We start from the raw sequence: 11,663 nt of genomic DNA, 5'->3' as shown, positions 1-11,663 counted from the left end.
TTTCACTTTAATTAAAAACTATAATACTTTAAAAAACAACATTCAATTAAACCATCCACACTATTAAGGGTGACAGTAATAATTTACTGAATATGTGTATTTTTGAGAATCCGATATTGGACTCGTGCTTGAATTGCTACAATTACCTCGTACCTAATGAAATAATTTCGTAACGTCGATCACTCAGCGTGTGCAACAGTATTATCGTAATTATCCCATAATAGCCGAGATAAAATATTGTTCGCTCGGCGATTGATCAGTTAAATGAGCTGCCACTAATATAGAACATTGACACGATTTGGGCGTGAGTAACGCAGGGCTGGGTAGAGTGCATGGTGGAGGAAGTGGGCGATGAAATCAACACGTAGTTATTTACCAAAGGTAACTATTGAATTGAAATTAAAATTGTATTCGATGAGGAACTAAAATGAATGCACAATAACATAGCACAGCCTTTGCAAACAAGTCCTACTCACGGGGGCAGGAAACATCTCTTTAGTATGGAAAAAATATTTTTGTATTAAGGCTTAAAGATAATCAATTATCATTTTTCGAAAGTAAGAAGTTCTATTTAGTAAGACTGACGTACTTCACACGAGAGCTAGTGTAGCACTAGTATTTCCATAACACTAGCTACGACAATTTTGCCTAGAAACGACGTAGGAGTTCGTGTCTAGGTAGAAGGGAATCTCAGACTTATATTGACTAAAACCCACCCATGTTACTTTGTCTACCGAGGTAAACTTTTTGGATAGTCCTTCTGGCCTGACATTGACATGTGGGACATTCGATAAAAGAAATGCTTTGGACAAATATCCATAATGAAGCATTTATTTTTATTGAACCCGCTGATCTTATGTTGCTTGGTCTCACCTCTGCGCATGCGTCACCGGCAATGCATTTATTGTTCGACATTTGCCAACAGCTTTGATTTTAGTTCGACATGACACTTGTACTAACGCTAGTCTCTACGCCCGGGTTTGCCCGCATTCTTTGTTCTACAATGTTGTCTGAAGCTTCTAATGATTTCCTTATTCGAATAATTGTTTGTTGTAAATTGCTATACGCTATGCGTGATGCTAAATTGCGATTTTTTTTTGACAAACATTTAAAAATTAAATAGACTTTATGGAAGAAATGAACTCAAAAGCTTATCAAATCAGCAGGCGAATACTTTGCCATTGTTATTGATTGAACATTATATAATTATAGCGAGGTGGTTAATTATAACATTCCAAAGCCATTGCAAGTGTTTATAGTCCCTTAATAGCATATTAGGAGGAAGCACAGTTTAATCCGAGCAGCAAGTTCCTGCTGCGCTGTATGGAGTTATACATTTTTACAAAAACTTTTGTACATATAATCATAACTTAGTTTCTTGAAATTGTCGTGATTGAGTTTTGAACGCCACCGAAATCTTTAACCATGAGCTGAATGAATCGGTATAATAACATCTTACCAAAAGTATTCGGGTGTGGCAGTCAACAAGTATATTTTCCATGCTGAAGATGCCAGTATAGTCAGAATAAAAGGCACAATAATACGTACACATACACGTCCCACGGCTGGGCACAGGACTCGAAAATATAGGGAAGGTTTGAGCATTAATCACCACGCTAGCTCACTGCGTGTTGGCGATTTCAGATTCCAATATTTGGAATCCAGGTTTCCTTACGATTCTTCCTTTATCGTTTGTTAGTCTGTCAGTCAATAATCAAAAATGTACGTATAACTGTGAAAAAGTCACATTGATATTTTGCCTGCGTTGGGATCGAACCATCACCTCGTGCATATAATGCATAGAACCGCAAGGTGACCACGGAAAGCAGGTACAATATCTCGTAAATATAACTAGTTTTCATATTATACAAAGTGTTTTTAAATAAAGAGGCCTTTGCCCTGCTATATAAATAATACAGACATAATCGTTAATCGATCAATAAATTAGCCATCAGTCCGCAATTCGGATCAATCAATGATATTAATCATTATGTTTTCGTTACTGTGATTCTGGGATAATTTCCAACCGATCACAAGATGACAATCGGCCAGGTGTATCGACTACCTTAGCGCCTATTGACACCTCTTAACAAGTATTGAAGAGTGACAGCATACTGACTTGCGCTCAGTAGCTTGTTTTTTCCGCAGCTGTCACAATATGGTAACAAACTCCAAGTGCGTCGCGATAAATACTATTACGGTGCAATCACATAGAGGGCTGTGTTTTAGTGTTCGGTACCCAGAGATTAAAATCGGACACACAGATGCTATATTCCTTTTGCCCTTTTGGCCGTCTTTATTAATAGAACTATGCAGCTAAAAGCTATTTTAATCGTTTTAAGCTGCAAAGTATTACATAATGATGAAAGTTATTGAATGGAAAGAATGAAAATTAGTTTTGTTTACATGTTTCAAATATTTACAGAATAATTTCAAATCATGCAATTAGACTATGTAATTAGATGCTTTACAACTAAATTAATGCTTTTTATACTACAAGCATCTCTCATTGGCGGAATACTTTACAATATGATCAAAATATTCCATTCAAACTGAAATCCGTGTTATTTCTATACGTGATAATATTACAATAGTATAGTGCTGGGATATTGAGTGCTGACGTCACAGCAGTAAATCCATGAGAGGTAACCTCGCATACCGCGCCGCGTCTAAACATCGGGTCTCTATGGAATAGTACATTATCTAGTAGTACTTATGTATGGTAGAGAAAATACAGATTTTTAAGCAGGTAGTTTAGTGTTTTAAGGAGTTGTATGCTCTTGTTTTTGTCACGGATCCGTATCCAAATGGTTAGAAATGGATCCCTAATTCTGGGGCTTTCCTTTTGCCTAATGCATCGATACAGCCATTCAGTTGCCATTCTCCCCGATGATGTAATCTTTGCTGCTGTAACACATAGGAAAATAAACATACAGGTTAAGCTAAGATTCGTTCGGTAATTTGAAGGGTGAACTTTCTGAGGCAAATTTATTTTTCGTTAGCCTACTTGTACGCAGCACAGAATGGCACTTGCCACATGAGCCAGTTTTGATAAAAGAATTTGCGAATTACAAAAAAGCTGGTCCGATGAAGAGAATAGAATATGCAAAAAAAGTGATTAGTGTGGTCACCTATAATACTCGTAAATAACCATTTTACTTTGTGATTATTAAAATATCGTTTATAAGTGACATGTTAACTGCTAATCGGGCTGTAAGAAATAAACATCGATTGAGTAGTACATTTCAATTTAAAAGGCGTAAGTGATCAAAAAAATCTTAGCACTATTTCGCACTTGTCCTCATTAAATTAAGATTTCAAATACCTCAAGAACAGTGACATGAGAAGAGACTATTGCCAGACATAATACTCTTACGAACTTAATTAGAACCTGGTTCGAAGACCTGAAATCATCGACCTAGTTATATCAGTACACAATTAAAACTTCGCAAACATTATGTGATTTATATCAGCCAATGACGTTGGCACCCGCGGCATCTCGTAACCTGTCAACACTGGATGACTGAGGGAGCAAACTACTTCATTATGTATGACTATTAGATATTAAATATACATCATTCATGAGCTCTTTATTTATTTAAACTTTCATGTACATAAATAAATAATAAATGCGGACAACATCACATTCATTGTTCTGAACCCAAAGTAAGTTGCTAAAGCACTTGTGTTATGGAATTCAGATACAACGAAGGTACCACAAACACCCAGACCCGAGACAATGTTCAAATGTGAATTTTTACATTGACCCGACCGGGGATCGAACCCGGGACCTCAGAGCTAGCGACACCTTGAAACCGGTGCGTACGCCACTCGACCACGGAGGTCGTCAAGACGGACCTAATCTAATGCAAGGCAAGACATTACCTACAAGTCAACCTTTGGGTCAAATGGAGATGGATCTATCTTTTCTATGTGTCGGAGGCAAACCGAGCAAGTCTTACTATTCTCGTGCTACAAATAACCTGATTTATGAAAAAAGTCAATAAGGTACTTGACTAAAAAACTAGGTTAGTACGTCGGACAGGAATCCCCAAAATATACTTTTCGTCAAATACCTATTAACCAATTCGTAGTGTGAAACTGTAACGTAATATCTTTAACGAAAGCAGGCAAAAATTCTTTAGCAAAATTTCTTATAGTTATAACTAATGAGGTTTTCTGGCTGTATATGTTTCGAAGACAAAAGATGCGATACAAAAGGACTGACTTCGGCCGTCCTTTTATATATATTGAATAAGAGAAAGAACAAAGTAATTGCATTTATTTTTAATAATTAACAAGATTACAGGGATTATTAGGTAATAAGTCATCATCGGCCTAGCCTTTTGCCATTTTTTTAGTATTAAGTATTGGTACAATAACTTTAGATTACTTAAATTTACAGATGATATTTAAGCGAACACATAAATCAAACCATCATTTACTGCCAGAAATCTTATCGCACCACCCATTACACTTGTCAAAGTAATTTTGATCCAAATTCTTCACATCGATGGTCGCTATTGACGTCTCCGAGTGCTTTCTCCCGGAATCCTTATCACTCCTGAGGAACGGCTGGATAAACATCCTCCAGGTCTTCCCGAACATTTTCATCAGACCGATCACTGAGAGACCTAGCAGGAACCCCTGGAAAGATGTTAACAGAAATACAAAATGAAGAATCAAAAGACCAGGACAACGTTTTTTTGGGAAATGCAAAGATTTTTCGCTTAAAGTTGTGGAAAAAGCAACTACCAAAGTAAGAATTATGAATATTGAAAAACAATATTCAGTATTCAAACAAAAGACTGTGAATACGATTTGGTTAATGATTCAAAGATCTTTGTGAATCGCATATACACGGTGATTTTTTAGTCGTCTTACAAAAGGAGCCCAGTTCATGTATCCGACGTAAAATACCCCTAGGCGCGATTTTTTTTTTATCATCAACTAAGACAATAAGTTCGAAGAAAAATTAAACAAGAGAAATCTGAAAATACTCTTAACAATGATAAAAACGCCACTGCCCACGCCCCTCACCATTGTTACAAGGCTCGGACCACGCTCGCAACAGAGCTGTGTTTCTATAAAACTACGAATTGCATCATAATTTTGAATAAAAATTGCATTTTAAATTTATTCAAATCTCATAAATACCTATTTTTTTTATCGTGAACGTGTTCTAGTCATTGGATACATTAACTGGGCTGCTATTGTAAGACGACTAAAAAATCACGGTGTATATTTCACATTGATGGAGAAGAAGAACATCGTTAAGTATTTTCTTGATTTTTTCACGATTACAATTACACTTCATACTTGATAATTGATCTTATTTCCATAATCAAATCATTACATTATTTTTCCATCACCAGTTCAACAGTTCGCGGCACTTAAGCAATTCGTCACACCATCCCAAGATTGGGTAGCACCCAATGAATTATTACGGAAAATGACACACACTTAATACTAAATTAGCATTGAGGAAAGACTGCTCGTGATCAAACCTGATACACTCAATAGAAATTACGTTGTATAATAGGTAATGATTAGTTATACTATGACGGTATTATATTTGAAAACAATGAACATCGTGGAGTGGTATAAAATGACTGTTTCTCTGATCCGTTATTTCAGAATTTAAATCGGTGATTTTTTTTATTGAACGAAACTAGTTACGTCATCGTCAGTGTCCAAGTTCATTTTTCTCATATCTTCTTAGTGCCTTCCATACCTAGATAGCTACTACGTAAAAAAAGATGCATTAAAGCAAAATCGATGATGTCAAACTCCGGATTAAAATTTTGGAAGATAGAATGCATCAATATAAGATTAGAAAAAGTGAAGGCTACATAATAATATTCTATGATTCGACCTCAAAACAGAACAAATTGAAGAATAACAGAATTAAACAGTCATACTTCATTAAAAAGGCACAGAGTTTCTGAGTCTTTGAAATAGCAGCGTGGCAGCGAGCCAGATGTTGGGATAATCAATGGCTGCATGTTTATCTCATCGCTGAGGTGTAACAGGATGTTTGGGTAACATCTAGACTCAAATTATATCTAGGCCTATTGGAAAATACATTTCCTAGAATAAATAAGACGGTTGTTTGGTTTTAGAATAATTTCTTGTTCAATAAACAGCTAGATATACCTAATCTTTCAATATTTTCGTAATTAAGAGTGTGGGCACTTTTCCATTAGCTTCTACGAAAACCAATCCTCTTACTTTTCACACAAAAAGTAGATTAAAGTAAATTTAAATAAGAATGCTCTCCATTTAGGACGATTTTTGCTTACAAAATGTTATTATAATATTTGATACTCACAACACTACCGCCAAGGTCGGCCACGAATATGTTCCAGTCGTAATTGAACCGCTCTTCGTATACCGAAACCATCATGCTATTGAAGTAGATAAACAGCTGCGAACACAATATAAACCTAAAGCTAGTATCAATAAGACATAAACTTGTTTGGTAAGGCATCGTAAGGTGGAGATGGGAGAAAAATATGAATTTATATTTTACGTCTACTCATTCTATGGGCATTCTAGAGTTTGAGTGACTAGAAGCCAATAATTTTACCAAATTGATTCCTGAAATAAACTAGTGATTGTATTCAAGAATGACACCAAATAAAAATCTTTTTCCACCCAAAAGCTCTTTGCTGTTTCTTTGTAAGTATTGACTGAAATAAGTAAAGTCATACTTGGTTATGGCTATATTCTATACTTGAGACAATAAAGTTACTTTGGAAATAATTGGGAAAACGTATGTCCTCACCAAATTACTACCGGTCTTGTAACTGTCTTGAACACATGCTCTTACGTGGGTCTGCAGGGCTGCTGGTCCAGTCTTAATGCACCATTCCGTGGCGGTGGAGTCCCACGAGTAGAACTTCTGGCGATCCGTGACGAACCCATTGTACAGGTATGAGCTACAGATTCTGGGACATTCCGAGCTGTGATGTGATTCATGTGTACTGATGGACAAATTAAAATTGTTAACTTTCAAGTGATGAAACGCCAAAGGATACATGCATAAGGAAAGGAACGCTATAATTTTACAGAATTAAGATGCCAGATGCTGAAATTTAATTAAAGTGGCAGCGGCAGACCCCTCATTTCGAAGGCAAGCGATTCTCTATCTGCTGTTCTCTATATGCTGTAGAACTGATATTCAGTTTTGTAATCTGTTAGTCATAATTATAGATGTTAGACTGATTTAACTGAACTGATTGTTACTTTCTTTTAAGTACCAATTGAGATTAAAGATCCCTTATAACGGTGTTGACAAGTTGTTTGTATTTAATATAAAGAAGTTCAGTTATTCTCACTTCATGTAAGCAGTGATCAGGTTCCTCATGGAGGTGTAGTTGCGACACCGCGGCACGTCGCTCTCCATCCACGGACCTGAACATCCTGCTGCCTCTACTGAGCGGTCCCATACGTATTTTGTAGTACACTAGAATTTGTCAAAAATATCAGCGTTAAGCAATAATTATGACTTTTTTTAAACGACTCCCGCAGTAAGGAATTTAATCCTGGTGTCGCGGGATCAAAGGGTCACAAAGACACACAGACTCAGAACAAGCATTTGTGGATCACACAAATGTTTGTCCTAAGCGGGGATCAAACTCGCGTGGTGGCCTCAACTACTCGGCTATCCGTGCAGTCAAGTTTTTAACACGTGATAGGTGGAGTATTATTATTAATCGGTATATGAAATGTAAGGTAAATGATACCGAAACTATCTTAAAATGATCGGATAATATTTGTTGAAATTAAATTAGACATAATTTTGAAACATTTGGCAGAAAAGCACCTGATTTGAATTAGTTTAACCAATTTATTAACTATAAATTGTTTAAATATAACATATCGTTGGCACTGTATTACTTAGTGCGAATTTGTAAGCAATTCGCATTTCACTGCAAAGGTAAATTTATGAATAGCTATCTAAGTATCGTTATACAGCCAAAAGCTCGTATAAGGACGTCTAGACTGCTATATTGGAGGTCGGTGGTTCGATTCCCAGCCAGGAAAAATGTTTGTGTCATGAGCACGATCATTTGTTCTTTATCTATATATAATAATAACACTATTTATCTATATTATGCATGCTTTTAGAAATATGTTTATCAGTTGTCTAGTACTCATAATACAAGGTTTCGTTAGTTTGAGACTAGATGGCTTTGTGTGAAAGTTGTAGATTACTTCTTACTTCGTTAGCACTGTAGTTGTGGTGTTCAATGCAAGGATCATCATCGGAGTTGATCATCTGGTACTGGTCTACCTTCAGCTTCACGTCCAGCGTCTCTCCCACGTTCACATACAGAGACTCTACCATCCCACCGTTGTATACTGTTACTTCTAGAAAGTATACTTTTGTGTAAGAAGGCTTATCTCATTTACAATTTATATACAGAAAAATAGATTCAAAATTCAGGATAAATAAATTCATTAAGGACTTTATTTCAATATCTCAAGATGAATTAAGTTCCAAGGCTCATTTTCTTAATGTCCCTATTATCCCTAATCAAGAATCATTGGCTCATGCTACAAAAAGTATTATTCGGAGATTTTGACTTCTACTTGTTTTTTTAAACATGTCTGCCTAATATTGTGAATTCTCTAGAGGACTTCCATCAGATTTAAAACAGCAGCATACACACCAGTGTAAGGTTCCTTCCAGTAATGTATGAACACGTGGTACCCTGGCGGGAAGACGCTGGTGGTGGTCTCCAGGTCCTCGGCGGTGTGCTGCAGCGTTACGGCGTACCCCAGCTGCTTGGTGGCGTGTTGTGTCCGGATCTTGGGGCTCATGGTGTAGCAGCGGCCGTTGATGAAGCCGATAGTAGCTTTTAGATCGACGTCTGTTGAAATTGTGTGTTTAGTCAGCCGTTACGTTAGCAATTGGTTACGTTAGAGGTCTTTTGGAGAAAATTTGTGTTTATTGTTTTCTTTTCACAAATGTCTTTGTTATTTAAAAAAAAGCGAAGAATTTCCATTTCATCCTTATTCATAAGTATTTTTAAATATTAGATCCATAATTTTACCTATGTTGTATTCTAAAATAGTTTAAATTGTGGAAAGGAATCATAATGAAATATTCAGTTACAAGAACAGAGATGCTAAACCGATAGTCCTATTTTTTCTTAGTAAGAACTTGTTGTACCTTTTCCTATATGCTACTTACTATCTCTTGACGCGTTGAATCCGTACTGCACGAACATGTCCTTCTCATCATAAGTGATGTTCCCCCACATCTCGTCCAGGTCAATGTTCTCGAAGTCGAAGTCCCTCCAGGCGGAGGTGAAGCGGGGGTGACCATACAAACCATATTCCTTAAAAAGACAAATCATCTAAAGCTAGACCACAGACTGACTGTGGTATGTGGCGATAATTAAAAATGTCTTGACTTGGCAGCAAAATTACTATAGCAAATTCTGTTTGTTCTATTCTAATATTATTTTCATTTAGCAATGAAATTGAAATGATTGTCTATCTAAGAGACCAATTTTTAAAGGGTTGCCAGAAGTATATATTCAGCAAATAATCAACGATTTGAATTATTCTCAGAAGTCGCGAGGGATCACAAACATTCAAGTCATATGCACAAAGACACCCAGATACAGGACAAGTATTAGTCTATCGAGCCTCTCGCATAGTGGGTTCCGCGTGATGGCTTACACTACACTTCTATCTGCGCAGTCAATTAGTAGGATTACATTGTTATTACCTGCATTTTATCAAATTTGTAGGGAGGCTCCCTGCAGAACGTCACACTAGGATACAACAAGGTCTTGTTGAAATCAAAATGTGTGTACGTTGTGATCGGTTTGTCGATCAGTTTCCTAATACATGTTGTTATCTGGAAGAATAGTAACTAAATCCGATTAAACATGTAAGGCAAGGAAATTAGACCTTGATTTTCATCAATTCACATCTTTTGAATCTCGGGATTGTTGCTAATTTTTGTTAAGGTAAAGGCAATGAGCTGTCGTTACCAACAATTTTCATCTTTGTCGAGATTCAGATTATTTTTTGCTTAAGAACTAGGTTAAAATTAGTTCTTAAGCAGAAAAATTTAGAACAAGACCATTGAAATGTTACATTCATTTTAAAATTGCGTCCTCTAAAAACGTAATGTATTGTATGACCTAGCGTTTTAACATTTGATTGGATTAAAATCTTTTGCCATTAGATTTGTTAAGTATATGACTAGTCACTTAGTACCGTATTGGACGTACCTGTTGCACTACTACACCAACACACACAATGATTATAAGCGTCTTAATTAAATTTGGTCCTTTTATACATTCTGCGAGCTTCTTCCGAACCATACACTTGGGGTCCGGCTCCTAAGAAATAAGATTTCCTTGATTTATTGTGGTTTTAAATTATATGCTTACTTTAATTTCAAATACTCTTTAAACAACGGAGAATGATAACCATGCAAGCAACTTATTTTAATAAATAAATCGAATACAAATTAGGATGTTCACAAATTTTGGTCCTTTGGTACATTTGAGGAAATAATTCCTCTACAATCTATATCTATACTAATATATAGAGCTGAAGAGTTTGTTTGAACACGCTAATCTCAGGAACTACTGGTCCAAATTAAAAATTCTTTTTGTGTTTAATAGACCATTCATCGAGGAAGGCTTTAGGCTATAATCATCACGCTGCGACTAATAGGAGCGAAGATACAAATGAAAATGTGAAAAAAAAGGACGAAGTCGCGGACAACAGCTAGTTTTAAATAAGTCTCATCAATTTAGAATACCATTTTCAAATGCATACTTAAAAGTAAAACAATTCCATTACGGACAATGTTAATTACCAACCCCAAGGGCTAAGAATTATTAAAAAATATACTGAAGTAATGCAGAATAATAACACACACGATCTTTACTGTAAACATACATACCTTAGTTTCCACCGTCATCTTTGTAAACTACTTGGTGCCCTCCAAATATTTTCCCATAACTCTTTCAGCACGTTCGAATTAGTGGCGACTACTCAAATATATGGCGAACTTATGGGAATATTTAACATTGTAATGGGGTAATTTATTACGTCATAAATAGTATTGTAAATATTGATAGCGCTTATTGCAATTTACTGGATTACCGCACTATCAGATGTAATAGGCTTGGTAAGTGGTACTTCCGTGTTACCTTACAAAAATACCATGCACTGTTAACGAAATTTTCTCTATAGTCTATTGAAAAGAAGGCCTAAACGTCTATCTATTAAAGTTATTAAACAAAGCCATTTTACCTCTTCTTCAAGATGGCGAGTTTCCCCCAATGGTGGCAATCCGACAAATGATTATTAGCTATATCTCATCTTTATATACCATTCTCAAGCATCCATAAATTGCTTGGTTAGTATGAAGAATGCAAAATCAATATAACTTTTCAAAATTTTCTGTTGTTGTTGCAAAATATTGCTTACTAACTAATCAAAGCCGTTTCACGTTAACCTGCACTGTTGCCCTCTTTAATATTTGTAGTTACTGTTTTGGAGACGAATTATTTGTAAGTAGCCCTAAGCGATCAACAGTTGTAGTTAAAATAGTTAATTAAGAGTAGGCATATGTAAGCGCCTAGTGCCATACGCATTTTAAAAGTCGCCTTGCGTCGACGTGT

At 36.0% G+C, this 11,663-nt stretch overlaps 1 protein-coding gene across 2 annotated transcripts; it reads right to left on the bottom strand.

Annotated features, from left to right (window-relative positions):
- Window positions 1-4,272: 4,272 nt before the first annotated feature.
- Window positions 4,273-11,372, bottom strand: LOC113498621. Of its 2 annotated transcripts, none has more exons than XM_026878700.1 (10): window positions 10,940-11,372; window positions 10,257-10,367; window positions 9,746-9,877; window positions 9,203-9,350; window positions 8,679-8,879; window positions 8,228-8,376; window positions 7,341-7,468; window positions 6,788-6,986; window positions 6,332-6,427; window positions 4,273-4,647 (listed from the first exon to the last, which is right to left on the bottom strand). In XM_026878700.1, the coding sequence occupies exons 1-10, from the start codon at window positions 10,955-10,957 to the stop codon at window positions 4,438-4,440; spliced, it is 1,392 nt and encodes a 463-aa protein (XP_026734501.1). In that variant the 5' UTR covers window positions 10,958-11,372; the 3' UTR covers window positions 4,273-4,437. The 2 variants fall into 2 exon arrangements, with proteins under 2 accessions (XP_026734501.1, XP_026734502.1); XM_026878701.1 differs by having other exon boundaries at window positions 6,833-6,986; window positions 10,940-11,371.
- Window positions 11,373-11,663: the final 291 nt, after the last annotated feature.

The sequence above is a fragment of the Trichoplusia ni genome, chromosome 11 (assembly GCF_003590095.1).
Source record: "Trichoplusia ni isolate ovarian cell line Hi5 chromosome 11, tn1, whole genome shotgun sequence".
Taxonomy (NCBI): domain Eukaryota; kingdom Metazoa; phylum Arthropoda; class Insecta; order Lepidoptera; family Noctuidae; genus Trichoplusia; species Trichoplusia ni.
This window is presented reverse-complemented; position numbering and strand designations above follow the sequence as displayed.